The sequence below is a fragment of the Salmo trutta genome, chromosome 27 (assembly GCF_901001165.1).
Source record: "Salmo trutta chromosome 27, fSalTru1.1, whole genome shotgun sequence".
In the NCBI taxonomy this organism is placed as follows: Eukaryota; Metazoa; Chordata; class Actinopteri; order Salmoniformes; family Salmonidae; genus Salmo; species Salmo trutta.
Genome location: NC_042983.1, coordinates 6,718,751 through 6,737,649, shown reverse-complemented (window position 1 = coordinate 6,737,649; position 18,899 = coordinate 6,718,751). Strand labels below are relative to the sequence as shown.

The 18,899-nt window shown below is 43.6% G+C and overlaps 1 protein-coding gene across 1 annotated transcript; it reads left to right on the top strand.

Moving 5' to 3' along the window:
- Positions 1-1,382: 1,382 nt before the first annotated feature.
- LOC115164198 (RING finger protein 37) lies at positions 1,383-6,905 on the top strand. Its single transcript, XM_029716449.1, has 7 exons — positions 1,383-1,511; positions 2,549-2,615; positions 3,512-3,613; positions 3,741-4,474; positions 4,619-5,391; positions 5,551-5,742; positions 6,369-6,905. Exons 2-7 carry the CDS (start codon positions 2,562-2,564, stop codon positions 6,638-6,640), a joined length of 2,127 nt encoding a protein of 708 aa, XP_029572309.1. The 5' UTR covers positions 1,383-1,511; positions 2,549-2,561; the 3' UTR covers positions 6,641-6,905.
- Positions 6,906-18,899: the final 11,994 nt, after the last annotated feature.

The window sequence follows — 18,899 nt, the reverse complement described above, 5'->3', positions numbered from 1 at the left end:
TCACTAGCCTAACTTCCTTTCATGGGCGATGATGAGCCAGCTGGTTAACATTAGCCTACTTCATCTAGTCCAAATCCCTATCTCCATCCATAGCTAACAACCAGAGGACAACGACACAACGAGATGCAACAATTCAAGTTTTTTTTGTCAATGTCGTTTTGCTTTTGATGTGATTGGTGTGAAGCCAAATCCAAACTGGCTTCCCAGTTGAGCTCACTCAGTTTAGCTCAATGCTGATTGGCTATTATTTTATACAGTTTTTTTATCAAGGGAGGCCAAATGCTCTCTGGATTCCCTTGTGTTCAATGCTACGGCGGCAACAATGTCATACCCTTTTTGACCATACAGCATTAGATAGATGGGCTACACATACAGAAACAGAGGGGCGCTGTTTGGCTCGCTCGGATGCCTTCTCCAGTGAGATACATTCAACTTCTTGAGAAGTGAAGAAAATTCTGAAACCCAGAGAGACAAAATAAATAATTTTAGCTTTTTTTCTTGGTCAATTTTTTGAATAGACACCACTGGTCAAGGGAAATATAGTATTCTTTCTAACAAAGATATCAACATATATTTAAGGATGTTGTGTATCCCTGGAAATAATCAGAATTCATGTAAACATTAAAGTTTTGAAAACATAGCTTGTCCAAAAAAAAGTGGTCTCTTAGCATAACTCACCCCGGATATGGGTTAAGTTGAGCCATGGGACAGAGTAAATTACACATGCCTACACATGTTTTTACTTAATGAAATATTACCATTACCTTTTTAAAACCATTTCCCAAACACAATTAATCGCAATCACAATGCTTTTTTGCCTTTAATACTTTTAAGCAACTTTTAACACAGGCTTAACAAATAACAAACCCTTTGAACTTTTTTGGAAACACTTAACATAGGCCAGCCCCTGTTCCCCAGTTGTAATTAATTTGACTTGGTGAAAATCTGTTTTTTTGTACCTAATTTGCTTACCACTTTTTCCATGTGGTTTCTTACTTCACAGACTCCATGAAATGATTACCTTTTCCTAAATATTTGTTAAAATGATTAATTTTGTGTTTGATTTCCTAGAAACAATGGTGGCTCAAATTACCCCACTCTCCCCTAGGTGCCATTATCTAATAAATCTGTCAAGGTACTGCTGCTATTCTGATGTAAACCTCTCTTGCCTCATCGAAACAATTAACCATTTCGAATTAAGAAAAAGACTAGCAGAGAAGCTGTAAGAACAGCTTTAACATTGTGGGCCTATCTGCTTTTGGCATCATAGTGCCATACTCAGAGCCAATTCATTAGAACTGTCACAAGGTAGTAGCAATCGTGAAAACAGTTGACGCCGTGAAATGTGTCCCTCTTCTCTTTCCTTACATTAGCTAGCTAGCTAGTAGTCAGTGTTTTGGTTAAATGCATGCAAAAGTGGTCCCTCCAGAGAAAAGCTCAAGTGATTGTATCTTCATATATTTCAGACAGTTCGTGTGAGCTCTTCTACAAGAACATTAGCAGGAAGCACGGTAAACTCAGATAGCTTGATAGCCAACTTTCTGCAAGAAGTTAACGTTAGACCGGTTTCTGTAAACAAAACCTAGCTAGCTAGCGAACGTTCGCTAGCAATTAAGCAACTAACGTTAGCCAGAGAGACCCCATCGTCGGGTCTCTGGCTCGGAAACAACTAATGAAGTACTACCTAACTAGTTGGTTATCTTTAGAGATGAAAGGGCCAACATAAATGACAGAATACTGTCATTAGTCGACCGTTTGTGTGTGGAATAGGCTGTAATGTGTTCAAATGCCATTATGTAGCTAGCATATATGCCTCTGTAGCGTTATCTAGCTAGCTAACTTGTCTATGTTGTGTCGTGGAGGAATAGCTAGGCTAACTGAACATGACTGTATAACTCCAGATAGGCTACTGAATGGCATAATCATGTCTTTTTTCTTTACTGCCATGTCCTTTTTCTTTGTGTTCAATTAGAATGTAGTGTGTCATCCTCCCTACGATTTATTGGATGTAGTGCTATGAGTTATTGTTTCCCAAGAGATTGTTTCCTTGAATCAAGTAGGCAATCGTTGTAAATTAATTTGAAACTAAATAAAAGTGCCCCTTTCTAGGACAAGGTCATCTGACTGAGAGGTCAAGGGTTATTGCAATTCTGAAGAGAAACAATTTCGTTCAGTCTGTAGCTATTACTGCCTGTATAGAACTTCATTGTGTGTTTATGATTCACAACACACTGGCCTTATTCTTCCCCTTGTCACTGTAAGAAATATTTGCTGTGTAGAGATGTATGTCTTTTTTACACTGAACAAGAATTTACCTTTAGGGACAATAAAGATCTAGGCAATTGAATGGAATTATTCATCATCTCTGTCATACATCCACACATGTGCTGCCCTATGTGATCAGTAGGTTTGACACTTGTTTTGCTACGCCTGGTTTAGACTGTTGTCTGAAGGATTTTCATAATTCCACCGAGTAAGCTGGTAACCCTAATGAGGAGAGTAATGTCTAGTGTAGAAGTTAACATTGATTTTAGTTTTTTTCTTTCAGCAAGTGTGAGACCATGGTGGTGAATCTCTGCCTGCCACATTTCAAGACCACCATCCAGTGTGACAAGGTACAAAACATTTTACATTGCTTTAGGATTGTATGGACCGGAGCTGACGACATCCCCCCTTCATGGGTTGTTTTCTAGCGTTGGTTCAATGTGTCGGCTAACAATCTGAACAAAGGTTGTATGCTTTATTAAAAAAAAATCTAAATATCATTTCACCTTTAACTAGGCAAGTCAGGTAAGAACAAATTCTTATTTACAATGACGGCCTACCCCGGCCAAACCCTAACGATGCTGGGCCAATTGTGCACCGCCCTATGGTTATGCTATGGGTATGCTCAGTCAGTCAAAGCAAATGGGGGGGGGGGGGGTGCTTCTAAGTAAAACATCTAAAATGAGCATTCTTATTGGAAAAGTTCAGATACTCGCTTTCCTCCTCCTGAGTGCGAACCTGGCATCCAGCTGACAAAGCCACTTTTCCTTTTTGTCTCGTCTCACCCTCTTGTCCTTCTTTAATACATCTGTGGTCATGTTCTGTCTTCTGGGTTTTATGGAGAGGAGGAGGAAAAAGAGCTAGGGTGAGAGATGTGCGCTAGAATGAGAGGAAGAGGTTGAAAGGAGAGGAGCAAATGTGGGAGGTTGAATCACAGCTGACCTTACTATGTTCCTCGCTTTGTATTATAGGCTGTATGATACTCTCTTGGCTAGTCCTTATTATTGTTCTGGGGGTGAATCTTCATCCTTTTCACTCTCCTCTTATACTTCTCCCTCTCTCCTTTCATTCTCCACCTCTCCTTTTTGCCCTTCCTGTCTCCTCTTTCCCTTACCTCACTTTACCCCTCATAACTTCTCTCTTCAACCCTACCTCTCTCTCTCCTCCTCCTTTCCATCCCTCTCCCCTTCCTCACTCTTCACCCCTCTCTCTCTCCTCTCTACTTTTCCCGCTCTTCCTCATCTAGCTGTGTGCAGATGGGTATGACGTCACCAACCTCCTATCGGCCGACCCAGCAGTCCGGAGGCGGGGTTTTAAGCTGGAGTACTTCCTTCGGCCACCCGTTCAGGTGAGCTGACGCTCTAGAATATTTAGAGATTAATCTTATGACATCACTCTTCTTTTCTTCATCTCTTTCTAGAGAAGTCGTCATTTTGGGCGTGTGTCTGTCTAATCTTCCCTTTATCTGACCCTAGGTGACACTGCAGTTTGGTTTCCAGGTGGAAGTGTGTCGGGTGGATGTGGAGCTGTGGCCCTGGGGGATGGACCGTGGACAAGCCTGCAAGAGGCTGGAGATCAGCACCAGCTCTGATCCCCCACTCCCTCACAGTCACAGCCTAGAGCAGGGCCAAAGTCAGGTCCAACAAGGCCAAGAGAAGGGCCAGCAATGGGACCAAGCCAAGGCCCAATTCAAAGGCCACCAATGGAGCCTCCAGGCCCAACAATGGAGCCTACAAGGCCAGGAGAAGAGCCAGCAATGGGCCCAACGTGGCCAAACTCAGAGTCACACAGACACCAGCCAGGGGGATTTCCGCCTAGTGGGACGCTGTGAACTAAGAGAAGAGACCCATGTCAGTTTCTCCCATCCGTGTTTCCGCCCGCGCCCTCCCTTCCCCTCCCTGCCACCGCCCCCCCGAGAGGGGTGTAGACAAGAGGAGCTGTGGAGTAGGGGGCCGCTCTCACTAGGCTCTGTGAAGCAACTCCGTGTGTCAGTGCCGTACGGTGCGGGTGCCTCCGCGATGGGGCTCAAGGCACTGGCAGTGTGGGGGCTGCCTTCTCGCTGCTGCCCTCCAGAGGAGGCGGAGAGGGTGAGAATAGCACATGAGAATGCTAGCCTGAGACCAGCGCCACAGCTTAGCCACTTGGCATCAGCGCAGCCTTCACCTGTCATTCAACCACAGCCACTGTCACAGACGACAACAGCAACTAGGTAAAGTGTGTTTTAAATTCTGACTGTTTTCAACACAATATATGATGCAAGGTGAATTGTAATTCTGTTCCACAAGCCAAAGGCAAGATCTCTGGGACGATAATAATGTTCTGTATTTTTCTCTGTCCAATTCCTCCCCCCCAGCCTCCTGCAGGTCCCTGAGGATTTCCTGGACCCCCTGACCCAGGAAGTAATGCTGCTCCCTATGCTGCTGCCCAGCGGAGTGTCTGTGGACAGCTCCACTCTGGAGGAGTACCAGAGGAGGGAGGCTACCTGGGGTCGTGTCCCCAACGACCCCTTCACCGGTGTCCCCTTCATCCCTGAGGCACAGGCCCTCCCCAACCCCCACCTGAAGAGCCGCATTGACCGCTTCCTGCTTCAAACAGGGTTAGAGGTCAGGGAGGGGATGGTGGGGAGGCAGGTCCAGGGGGAGAGTCCGCACACCTCCAGGCTCATACCCCCACAGAGGACTGGGGACAGTGGGGACCCTGCTGTCACTACTGCTGCTGCTGCTATAGAGTCAGCCAACCACCAGGGTGCACTTAGCAGAAACAGTGGGACTCTCACACAGACTACCCAAAAACGTGTAGAAAGTGTTAATACTGCGAGGAGCCACTCTACACAGCACAGGGGAACCGGAGCTTTTAACAACAGGGTGAAGAATGGGAAGGACCGGTGTGCTGTTAAAGTTGGTCGTAAAGAAGGGGTAGTGGATAGAGTGAGTCCCCAGGATGGAGGGCCAGATTTGGGTAGTAGGAGGAAGAGAGAGCTGGAGGTTTGGGCCACTCTGATTCGCTCTAAGGGAAAGGGTGAGCCCACCGTGGCCAAAGCAGCCTCTGCTAGTGCTGGTCACGCAAAGGAGCTACTTCCCGACTCGAAAAGACTAAGAACCGAGACAAACTCCACTATCTGCACAGGTAAGTGGTAAACTGGTGTAGGCAATTCAAAAAGCTTGAGAGCAAAACATCAAGGCATTCATTCTCTTGCTAGTTCAATGGCCTTTATTGAAGGTTGGATCTATCAAATATTTGAACATGTCACTCATGAGTGTTGCTGTGTTATTCCTTTTGTTCCAGCCACCGTTCCCAGCGGTAGCTCCCATGAGCATTGTTCGTCTGCCAGTCTAGACCATGAGCAGCGTTTGTCTGCCAGTCTAGACCAGGCCCTTCTCTCAGCCCTGCAGGGTCGACCCTCCTTTACCTCCTACACCTCCCAAACCCCCCAGGTCCAACACAAACACACAGACACACCCGCTGACACCCCAACAGGTAGGAGCAGCGGCTAGTTGCTGGTATGAATATGGCTAAGATGTGTATCTTTTCCTCTGAGTAATCACTCATCTGACAAGAATCCTGGTTTTTCTCTTCTCCAATCCCTTTCAGAAAAGTGATTACTTCAATTAAAATAGAAAGGCTGTAATGCTTTTATAAGGTTTTCCATCAACTTCAGGGTTGAGAGTACGAATGAATGACGGGGAAAGGTTTTGAGCTGACTATTCATTAGTTGAACAAGTTAGATGGTTAAGTAGTGGGATGTTGCCTAGTTACCAGGGAGAAAGACACTTAAAACAGAGAGGCAGTCCAACGGCAGGCTTTTCAGGCCTACTGCACTGTACCAAGGTCTTTCAGTTTGTTATTTTCACCTACAGTATGTGTAGAGATGGGTCAAGATGGGTCTTTCTTTATACTGGATCCTCTGCAACTTGCCATAAAAGCGTTATTTCCATTGCTGTAATTCCTGTAGTTTGTTGATAGCCTTTTTTCAATAATGTTTCAGTTGTTGGAGAGGGAATACAGTGGTCTGTGAGAGAGAAAATAAAAACTGAACAGATACTCATTCAAGGTTATATGTACTGCTCAATACGTGTTCTCTTTCTCTCCTTCACCCTCTATAGCTTTTCCTATTTCTCTCCTTCCCCCCCTTCTCTCTCCCCTTCCCTTTCTCTCTCTCCCAGGTGAGAACAGGTGTGGTTCGTGTTCCTGCTCTCTGTCCGTCTACTCGACCTCTCCGTCAGCATACCGCCTGCCCTGTGGTCACTTCCTGTGCCGCCCCTGCCTACACAGGAAGTCCCGCCCACTTGTCACCACAGCAATGCCCAATCACATCCTATGTCCCACCTGCAATATCCCTGCCTCTTCCAGTAACATCACACGCGTGCATCACTGAATGAAAATATTTGTGGCATTAACCACTGAACAACTCTACTCACTGAAAACATGTGTGTTGTTAACCACCACCGGACTCCCACTCACTGTACATGCCTGTGCTCTTCTCTGCAAATGTGAGGGGTGGACATTGGAGGAAACAGATTACAATGGGACTCTTTATTATCCCTTGGGCCTTGATAAACAAATCCACCTGTCTTGTGCTGCCCCTCTACCCCACTCCCCAACAGAAGTCATTAAAACGTTTACAGACTAAACTTCTTAAATGTATGTTTTAGTTTGGTTTATTAATTGTGGTGATGTGGGTCGTACTTGCACCCAAGTGTCATAACTTAAGGAGAGTGTGTTTCTGCTTTATCTAACTTGTCTTGCTAAACGAGGCAATAGTGTCGCATCACAGCCTTTTGTCAGCTGCCAATGTATAGATTGATATGAGAGGAATAGAAAGGTGTGTTCAGTCACAAAGAAAGGTTGGGGGAGATGGAGAACAGAGTGGTTCAAGGTTGCTGTATCTGAGTGGCCAGTACAGCAATACCTCTTTGCTGATACCCCCCCCCCCCCCCGTTTTCAAGATTCAAAGTATATTTTGCCACAATAGTCTCAAACATAAAGACAAAAATGTTAATTGACAGGGACTTCATACATAGGTCATTTAAAGCAACTTCAAAGGTGAATACATTTATCTATACTATTCTCCCTCTCATTCTCTTCTGCCTTTTCACATTTGGGCAAAAGTCCGTCCTCTCTCCTCCGTGACCCGGAAACCGAAAAGTGGTCGAGCGTGTCAATACGATAGTAGGTGAACACGAGTGTCTTCCCCTCCTTGATAGCCACCTTTCATCGAGGATAGTCGTGTATCCTACCCGAGTCCTTCGTAGAAGAGTTTTGAAATCTGCCACATCCCGTTTGAATCAGCTATTGTTTTGTAAGAGAAGGACATGTACATGTTAAAAATGATAAGTAGCATGTTGTTTTATCTAGAAAATGTATTGCGCAATTAACTTTGTTTTTATAATTTTACACATTTATTTTGGGATCCACCCTGTAAAAGTAATTTGCTTGATGACGCACGAGTGGAAGAGAGTCTCATTTCATATTTTCGTCCACTTTCTCTCGATTTACCTTTTTCAAAAGGAGGTGAGAGAGGACGGAGCAGAGGGCTCATGAATTCAGCTAATCCAGTTGAGGAAAAGGCCCTTGCCTTCTCTATTCCTCTCATCCGTCTCATTGTGAGGACCCTTGAGTTGTTTGCTGAAGGCCAAAACACCTCAAACCTCTAGGCAATCGATGAAGAGTGAGAGGTAGAGAAAGAGTGACAGTGAAGTGTTCCCAAGGCTGGCGTATCATTGGGAGGAAACAAAGCAGAACCATGTGCTGAACTGACCACTGGAGGCCTGTACTAGATCAACATCCCTCTGCTCCCTCTCCTCCTTTCTACCATCTCAACTGACAGAAGGAGGCCAGTACAAGGTGGAACTTCTCTACACCTGTTTATTCAATCTAAAGGAGAGCCGCACACTCTAGGAGCTCAGATGCAAAACTATGTCCAAAGTTTCGAAAGACGAGCTGTCTTCATCAGGGTATAATGACAAACACTGCGAGATGACTAATTTATATAGTGTCAAAAGACACACACAGGTGTCTGTATTCATGACAAGTTGTGGCCTGATATCATTAGTTAATTCTCATATATTAAAATAGCATACAAAAACATAAATGGATAGCGTACGATCATAGATACAATTTGGCTACATAAGCCGACAAACATTTACAATAGCAAAATCACAATAATCACAAGAATGGCTTCAGATCAAAGTTTACGATGAGACCATTTTGTGATCCCCACACACCGCAATCCTGACAAAGTATAGGAGTTAGGAAGTTGAGGTTGCAAGGGCAACGTAAAGCTGGAGAAGTGTCTTGTCCCTGGTTCTCTGTAATGAGTGGCTTGGCAGACAGCAACGCTGGTGTTCTTTCTCTCTCTCTCTCACTGACACTCATTTTGGGGTTATATGGGCAGTATTGGAGATTGTTTTTTTTACTAAACATTGAGATCATAAGGTCTATGCAGACAGACACCAGTCAAACTAATCTTCAACAGTACACAAATGATGTGTACTGCTGTTATGAGGCTACAATATATATATATACATATATATATATATATTTTAAACATGCTCTCACATGTAAACATTCCTTTGAACCACATACTCTTGAAAGTATAGCAGAATGAGGTACTGTACTTGTAATGTATAGACCTGGTTTTACGAATGTTTCTTGAAATGACTTTCTACTTATCAGAGGACCAGCCTCAACTCCCTATCACTCTCAGGAAGATAACAAGAACACAGTTACCCTCCTACTAAGCATCTTTTGCCCTTTTGTATTTCTGAACAATCTGCCTGCTTAATTTCATTTGCTATTTACAAGTTAATCAGCAACATAATGACAGTTTATAAGGAGAACACAAACCTAAGCATGCATCAAGACACTCATCTATAATACAATAATTCATCTGATCATTTAAAAGTCAGTTTGAGATGCAAATTTATATTGGCAGACATGTTTTGCTTCTTCAGTCATTAATAAATAGAAACACATCTCGAAGGGAGACTTATTTGTCACATTGTCCATGGAACACGGTCGCTGTGATGTCATGTTTAAGTCTGTTTTACCTCTTGGGCTTTTCTTTCCACATCATGTAAAGTAGTGTATTAAGGAAACTTTAGAAATATGCCATATAAATACCTAAACAATGATTATGCAATGATATTTTGTCGAAATAAAACCATACTTTCCCCCCCACTGGGCACAGACGTTAATTCAACGTCTAATCCACATTGGTTCAAATGACGAGGAAACAACGTTGATTCAACCAGTGTATGCCCAGTGGGTTGCTTTCATGCCACCTAGCTAGCTACCACATACAGGTAACTGCCATCATAAAGGAAACCTCAACATCAAGTGTCTTAATATGGCGTTGGCCCACCATGAGCCAGAACAGCTTCAATGCACCTTGGCATAGATTCTACAAGTGTCTAGAACTCTATTGGAGGGTTGTCACTAGTTACCACAGCCACAAAGTCATAAACCTGCCTATTTCTACAATAGATTTTCTTAAAATGTGATTTTAAACCTAAACTTAATCACACTGCTAACCTTATGCCTAACCTTAAATTAAGACCAAAAAGCCAATGTTTGTTTTCATGAACTTTTACAATAGCCCATTTTGACTGTGTGGCTGTGGTAACTAGATGTGACACTCAATGAATGGCCAAAGCCATCGATGACGTTTTTCCGTTCATATGTGAAGACTCAATAGCGCAAGAGAGGAAGAAGCGAAGCGAGAGGTTGTACGCAGGCTAAATTCTGTCCACAAAAATAAGCCCTCGAAGTGAGGAAGTTTTGTATGGAGGCCAATGAGAGTGTCAAATTTGGTCAATGAAAAATATACTTACTAATTTGCTACGTGGGGGTTATTTCGTAATGGTTAGGGTGTTGATAAAACTGGACTTTAGCATGGACATTGCCATTGAGGGATTGCACCATTTTAAAGTAGTCAACTGGGCAGGAATGAAGAAGAAAATTGACTACTTTAAAATGGAGATAGCCTATATATATATATATATATATACACTGCTCAAAGAAATAAAGGGAACACAAAAACAACACAATGTAACTCCAAGTCAATCACACTTCTGTGAAATCAAACTGTCCACTTAGGAAGCAACACTGATTGACAATAAATTTCACATGCTGTTGTGCAAATGGAATAGACAACAGGTGGAAATTATAGGCAATTAGCAAGACCCCCCCAATAAAGGACTGGTTCTGCAGGTGGGGACCACAGACCACTTCTCAGTTCCTATGCTTCCTGGCTGATGTTTTGGTCACTTTTGAATGCTGGTGGTGCTTTCACTCTAGTGGTAGCATGAGACGGAGTCTACAACCCACACAAGTGGCTCAGGTAGTGCAGCTCATCCAGGATGGCACATCAATGCGAGCTGTGGCAAGAAGGTTTGCTGTGTCTGTCAGCGTAGTGTCCAGAGCATGGAGGCGCTACCAGGAGACAGGCCAGTACATCAGGAGACGTGGAGGAGGTCGTAGGAGGGCAACAACCCAGCAGCAGGACCGCTACCTCCGCCTTTGTGCAAGGAGGAGCAGGAGGAGCACTGCCAGAGCCCTGCAAAATGACCTCCAGCAGGCCACAAATGTGCATGTGTCTGCTCAAAGGGTCAGAAACAGACTCCATGAGGGTGGTATGAGGGTCCGACGTCCACAGGTGGGGGTTGTGCTTACAGCCCAACACCGTGCAGGACGTTTGGCATTTGCCAGAGAACACCAAGATTGGCAAATTCGCCACTGGCGCCCTGTGCTCTTCACAGATGAAAGCAGGTTCACACTGAGCACGTGACAGACGTGACAGAGTCTGGAGACGCCGTGGAGAACGTTCTGCTGCCTGCAACATCCTCCAGCATGACCGGTTTGGCGGTGGGTCAGTCATGGTGTGGGGTGGCATTTCTTTGGGGGGCCGCACAGCCCTCCATGTGCTCGCCAGAGGTAGCCTGACTGCCATTAGGTACCGAGATGAGATCCTCAGACCCCTTGTGAGACCATATGCTGGTGCGGTTGGCCCTGGGTTCCTCCTAATGCAAGACAATGCTAGACCTCATGTGGCTGGAGTGTCAGCAGTTCCTGCAAGAGGAAGGCATTGATGCTATGGACTGGCCCGCCCGTTCCCCAGACCTGAATCCAATTGAGCACATCTGGGACATCATGTCTCGCTCCATCCACCAACGCCACGTTGCACCACAGACTGTCCAGGAGATCCCTCAGGAGACCATCCGCCACCTCATCAGGAGCATGCCCAGGCGTTGTAGGGAGGTCATACAGGCACGTGGAGGCCACACACACTACTGAGCCTCAAATTTGACTTGTTTTAAGGACATTACATCAAAGTTGGATCAGCCTGTAGTGTGGTTTTCCACTTTCATTTTGAGTGTGACTCCAAATCCAGACCTCCATGGGTTGATAAATTGGATTTCCATTGATTATTTTTGTGTGATTTTGTTGTCAGCACATTCAACTATGTAAAGAACAAAGTATTTAATAAGATTATTTATTTCATTCAGATCTAGGATGTGTTGTTCAAGTGTTCCCTTTATTTTTTGAGCAGTATATATATATTAACTATAACCTGCTGCTGTTGAGTATCAGGCAGTGAGCAGGTTGTTACTGAGTGAGTGAGTGAATGAATGAAGGGTGGGGAGGGCCAGAGGAGTGTGTGTGCGTTGAGAGAGTGCTGCAGCAGAGGTAACTGTGTCAAGGAGTAGTTGCAGCACATCGTGACAACGTTTTACCATTTGTAGCTAGGCTATTTAGATGTGTTATTATGGAGACACACTTTTTCCGTATAAAATTAACACGCTAGAACCGATAACGGCGACAAATCATTGGAAAATGACTTTTGGCGCACAAGAGCTCTTTAGATAAATTCGCTCTGAAATAACATGTTGGCCTTTTCAGGGGCTTTAGGCTACCTGCATCTAGCTCAGCAAACCATGGCAAAGTTGAATTACAATTTTAAACCCAGATGTTAGTCAGTATGCCTAGCCTATGCCTATTGAAATAAGTCAATCTCGCAAATAGGCCATTAATAACGGTTTGCTGTCTTAACATCTGGCACAATTGCCAGAAAAGCTTGGGTCCAGGAAAACACAGAATTTCTCATTTGGGTCCCATGCTGAAAAAGTTTAAGAACCCCTGGGCTAGAATGATCCCACCTGATCTCGCCTAGTCCCGCTTACCTTCCATTTGTGAGGACAGGTATTCCCATTGTTAAGCCTTGTTCACACTGCAGGCCTTAATGCTCCAATCAGTTTTGTTTTTCAAATCCGTTTTGGAATACTGACTGTCCAAACAGCAAGTTACACGTGGCTGTGTTCAGACAGCAGTCATTTGCTGACATGACTACGCTAATTGTCATTGTAACGACAGGTGTGTGTGCAGTAGTTTACGCTGATTGGCAGGTGCTCGTGCTTCCCATCACTCAGAAGTTATGTAGCAAGCTAAGGTGACAATGCCTGCCATAGATGTTTCCCAGTTGCTTTGCATGTTCAAAATCATAGTGTAAGAACACTTAAGGGGCCTCACGAGTGGCACAACGGTCTAAAGCAGTGCTTGAGGCGTCACTACAGACCCGTGTTCGACCCCAGGCTGTGTCACAGCCAGCCATGACCGGGAGACCCATGAGGCAGCACACAATTGGCCCAGCGTCATCAGGTTAGGGGAGGGTTTGGGTTTTGGAATGCCTTGTCCTATAGCACTCTAGCGACTCCTTGTGACGGGTCGGGCACCTGCAAGCTGGCTCCGGTCGCCAGCTGGACGGTGTTTTCTCCGACACAATGGTGCAGCTGGCTTCCGGGTTAGCGAGCAGTGTGTCAAGAAGCAGTGCGGCTTGGCAGGGTCGTGATTCGGAGGAAGCATGGCTCTCGAACTTCGCCTCTCCCGAGGGGAGTTGCATGGCTTTACTCAAGTTGAAGGCTGCCCAGGGTACTGCAGGCTGCCATTAGCAACTAAATTAGGCCTATCCTTATAAGTTCTTCTGTGTGCGATTGTAAAATAATCGGTTCAATAACATACACAATCCCCACGCTATGGAAGGCATCTACCATCGTCCCCATTCCCCAAAAGTTTCCCCCGACTGAGTTCAACCATTACCGACCTGTTCCTCTCACATCACTGATCATGAAATGCTTGGAAAGACTGGTTCTTAACATCCTACTGGCCACTGTTAACTCCCCCTTGATCCCTACTAGTTTGTTTACAAAGCTGGGAGAGAAACGGATGAGAAGGTGGTCTGCATGCTGCACAGGCTCCTGTAACTCCTGGAGGGAATGGGGAATTACACATGCATCCTGTTCGTGGATTTTAAATGTGCCTTCAACACCATCTTATGGCACACTATGATTCAAAAGCTCAATAACCTGGACGTATCTCCCACCATCATCTGCTGGATCCACAACTTTTTAAGTGGCAGACCCCACGCCATGAGGACAAATAAAACCCTGTCCTCTGTGCACATCACCAACACGGGCGTGCCACAGGGTTGCGTTCTTAGTCCATTCCTCTACACCCTGTATGCCAAGGACTGCCAAAGAATGGACCAGAATACACTCCTTTTCAAGTACTCTGATGACACAGCCATCCTGTCCCTCCTGAACAACCCCCCTCCTTCCAGCAATATCAATCATCCGTTACCCTATTCAGTAAATGGTGGCGCAATAATCACCTGGATCTTAACCATCGACTTCCACTATTCTCATCAGAGGCCGTCAAAATGGTTCCTTCATTCAAATATCTCGGAATAACAATAAACCACAAGCTCACCTTCGAACAACATACCACTAAAATAACTAAGAAATCCCAGCACATCTGTCTGTCATCAGACATATGCACAACCTGTCCGTCAAATCCAAACTCCTTCTGCTACTGTACCAGAGCATAATTGATATCTGTTACAGTAAAATAATGGAATTAAGGAATATATAAGTATTAGGATGAGCAATGTCAGAGTGGCATCATTGCGCGTTTCGAGAGGAGTTTCATCCTGGGGAGTATCACCATAGTGAAAAATTCCATGTAATTTTTCCCATTTATGCCTTTTGTCTGTTTCTTCTGTGTTTCATATTTGTTTTATCAATTAATGTGTGAGCTGTGCCAAGAGTTTCCTCTTGTAGGACAATAAATGTGATTCTGATTCTACATCTGGTGTATTAGAAGCAATTATTGGTACCATGGTTGTCTTCAAAAACAATTTTTTATTTTCACTAAGATTGACCACGAAGATTAAAATGTTATATTCACTATAGTGGGGATCCTGTTTTCTGCTAATAATGCCTGCAGTACAGCTGTTGGCCTTGAACTTCCATGCCTTCAATGAGAGGGAGCAGTCGTTCTCCCCTGGCGACACCATTCTTCCACAAGAAATTCCATAATTTTGTGTTTTGTTGATGGTGGTGGAAAACACTGTCTCAGGCGCCGCTCCAGAAGTGTTCAATTGGGTTGAGATCTGGTGACTGAAACTGCCATGTCATATGGTTAACATCGTTTTCATGCTCATCAAACCATTCAATGACCACTCATGCCCTGTGGATGGGAGCATTGTCATCCTATGGGGATGCCAAAATAGTGGCCTGCCCAGCCTTTTAATACATGACCCTAAGCATGATGGGATGTTAATTGCTTAATTAACTCAGGAACCACACCTGTGTGGAAGCACCTTCTTTCAATATAGGCAACTTTATCCCTCAGTTACTCAAGTGTTTCCATTATTTTGGCAGTTGCTTGTACATAAATAATTCATAAAAATTAAACCAAATGAGTGTACATGCAGTTTTGAATACAGACTAGATGTTTTCTTCTGCCAGGTTCAAAGCTCTCTTTTGTTGCTCAGATAATTTAGAATTTTGGATGCGGAGACTGACACTGTGTGACGTCTCTTTCTCTTCCCTCTCCCTTTCCCTCTTATTCCCTTGTTCTCTCTTTCTATTAACTTCAACCCTCTCCCTGCTCTGTGGTGTCCTGAAAACAAGTGACCGCCTCCATCCCTCTATTCGCAGGGTCATACAGTCAAGGCCATTATGTGCCAGTTGTATAAACTACCTTGGCCAGGCAGTGTCTATACATCCCACCCCTGCACTGAGTGTTCTGCTATCTAGCTATCAGAACTGGTTATCTTTGGCTCTGTCCAAAAACATTGAAACAACCTCTAGCCCCTAACCCCCAGGCCCTTGTGCATGGCTCTAACTTATGCCGATCTAAAAAGGATTGGATAGGTACAGTGTTTCCCCTAGGATATTCTTCAGCAGCAGCGGCAGAGGTAGCGGGGAATTTTTTGGGTTAATGACTGTGAGAAGGTCACTTGTGGTGGGACATTCTACACCAAAATGCATGAACTTTGAAACTCATCTGAAAATCGAGGCCAATTTCATTTTATCTATTGATCTCAATGACATCACCAGACAATTCTATGTTAACCGCAAAAATGATTTAGCTAGTGTAACTTTACTGTATCTTACCTAACAATTATTACAGCAATGTGGAGCTACAGGTGGCCTATTGCCTACATGAAGTTCCAGGGATACGTGTTGTTTCCAAGCAGGGCACTGTCTACCTAACATTATTGAACAAATTGTTTATTTCTGTTTTATACAACGGGTGGATCTAATCCTACCTAATCTTACCTTTCTCCTTCCTATTAAATGTGGGCAACCTACAACTCTCAAAAAACATGCAACAGCACCATCCTAAAATCTGAGGCAAAACAGAAAAGGAATAGGAAAAACTCTCAATTGAAAGGACATCATGGTGGCATAGGTTATGCCACATGGGAAGGACAAAAAGTCTAACTGAATTGAGAAGCAAAATAGAATATGGTATGGCTTAGGATAATGGGAATTGTTAATTAGTAGGGTACTAGGGGGTAACTAGCTCCCCCAAGATCGATGTCTAATTGTTAACACAAAACAGTAACACTTGGGGGAAAAAATGGTATGTGGATGAAAGTTATGCTTAAGCAAATAAACAATAAAGGGAAATAAATGGCTACAGTTTACACTTTTTAAAGGTATTTCATGAAATGTTGTTTTTAGAAAAGGGGTGTTTTTTAAAAGTACCGGGGGCAACTTAGCCAGTACCGGGTTGCCAGTAACCCCTGTAGAAGATTATGGCATAGGGTTTCACACAAGTGTGTTAAAATCCATTTCATGGGTCGGGTTTAAATTGTTTAGTATGTAATAATTAAAAGCTAAGTCTAGTTGTCTTATTTGAATTATTTTTATAAAATATGGGGGGGAAATGGTGTTGCACATGTCACCGTTAACATCCGCAGTATAAGGAGAGTTCCTCTTTTTAACTCACCTGCGCATTTATTTTATTTGTTCTTTCTCCGTTGGTCCTTTTCCATACAGTCCATTATGTACAATTGCACTAAATATTATTTGAATAATGCAAGATTTTAAATCCCAGCAGTCTTTAAAATGACATTCAGGAGCAAAAGGTTTTCAATAGTTGTTTTTAATTAATGTAAAAAAGATTCATTGGAATATTGGAATGGAATATACAGTTCCTTCAGAAAGTATTCAGACCCCTTGACTTTTACGTTACAGCCTTATTCTAAAATGTATTAAATAGTTTTTTCCACCTAATCAATCTGCACACAATATCCCATTATGACAAAGTAAAACCAGAATTTTTTACATTTTTGCCAATTTATAAAAGAATGTAATCTGAAATATCATAATTTACATAAGTATTCACACCCTTTACTCAGTACTTTGTTGAAGCACCTTTGGAAGCGATTACAGTCTTGAGTATGTTGCTACAAGCTTGGCACACCTACAGTTGAAGTCGGAAGTTTACATACACCTTAGCCAAATACATTTAAACTCAGTTTTTCACAATTCCTGACATTTAATCCTAGTAAAAATTCCCTGTTTTAGGTCAGTTAGGATGACCATTTTATTTTAAGAATGTGACATGTTAGAATAATAGTAGAGAGAATGATTTTGTCACGTCCTGGCCAGTATAAGGGTTAATTAGTATTGTAGTTTGGTCAGGACGTGGCAGAGGGTATTCGTTTTATGTGTTTCGGGGTGGTGTGTTTTGTTGAAGGGGCATTTGGTTTAAGTATTCCGGGGTTTTGGGGCACTGTTTGGTTTTCAGGTATTCTATGTTTAGTCTAGTATGTCTGTTTCTATGTTTGGTTAATTGGGGTTGGGACTCTCAGTTGAAGGCAGGTGTTGTCTATCTGCCTTTGATTGAGAGTCCCATATATTAGGGTGTGTTTGTGTTTGTTATTGGTGGGTGATTGTTCTGTGTTTAGCCTTGTGCCTTACCAGACTGTTTTTTTGATCGTTCGTGTTTTGTTATTTTGTATGTTCATTTTTGAAAGTAAATAAACGTCAAGATGAGCCTACACGTACCTGCTGCGTTTTGGTCTACCTTTTCAGACGACGATTTCGCATTATCGTCAGAAGACGAAGATAATCGTGACAGATTTATTTCAGCTTTTACTTCTTTCATCACATTCCCAGTGTGTCAGAAGTTTGCATACACTCAATTAGTATTTGGTAGCATTGCCTTTAAATTGTTTAACTTGGGTCAAACATTTCGGGTAGCCTTCCACAAGCTTTCTACAATAAGTTGGGTGAATTTTGGCCCATTCCTCCTGACAGAGCTGGTGTAACTGAGTCAGGTTTATAGGCCTCCTTGCTCGCACACGCTTTTTCAGTTCTGCCCACAAATGTTCTATAGGATTGAGGTCAGGGCTTTGTAATGGCCTCTACAATACCTTGACTTTGTAGTCCTTAAGCCATTTTTCCATAACTTTGGGAGTATGCTTGGGGTCATTGTCCATTTGGAAGAACCATTTCCCTCCTGCAGCAAAACCCCCCCACAACATGATGCTGCCACCCCCGTGCTTCACGGTTGGGATGGTGTTCTTCAGCTTGCAAGCCTCCCCCTTTTTCCTCCAAACATAACGATGGTCATTATGGCCAAACAGTTCTATTTTTGTTTCATCAGACCAGAGGACATTTCTCCAAAATGTACGCTCTTGGTCCCCATGTACAGTTGCAAACCGTAGTCTGGCTTTTTTATGGCGGTTTTGGAGCAGTGGCTTCTTCCTTGCTGAGCGGCCTTTCAGGTTATGTCGATATAGGACTCGTTTTACTGTGGATATAGATACTTTTGTACCTGTTTCCTCCAGCATCTTCACAAGGTCCTTTGCTGTTGTTCTGGGATTGATTTGCACTTTTCGCACCAAAGTACGTTCATCTCTAGGAGACAGAACTCGTCTCCTTCCTGAGCGGTATGACGTCTGCGTGGTCTCATGGTGTTTATACTTGCATATTATTGTTTGTACAGATGAACGTGGTACCTTCAGGCATTTGGAAATTGCTCCCAAGGATGAACCAGACTTGTGGTCTACAATTATTTTCTGACATCATGATTTTCCCATGATGTCAAGCAAAGAGGCACTGAGTTTGAAGGTAGGCCTTGAAATACATCCACAGGTACACCTCCAATTGACACAAATTATGTCAATTAGCCTATCAGAAGCTTCTAAAGCCATGACATCATTTTCTGGAATTTTCCAAGCTGTTTAAAGGCACAGTCAACTTAGTGTATGTAAACTTCTGACCCACTGGAAATGAGATACAGTGAATTATAAGTGAAATAATCTGTCTGTAAACAAT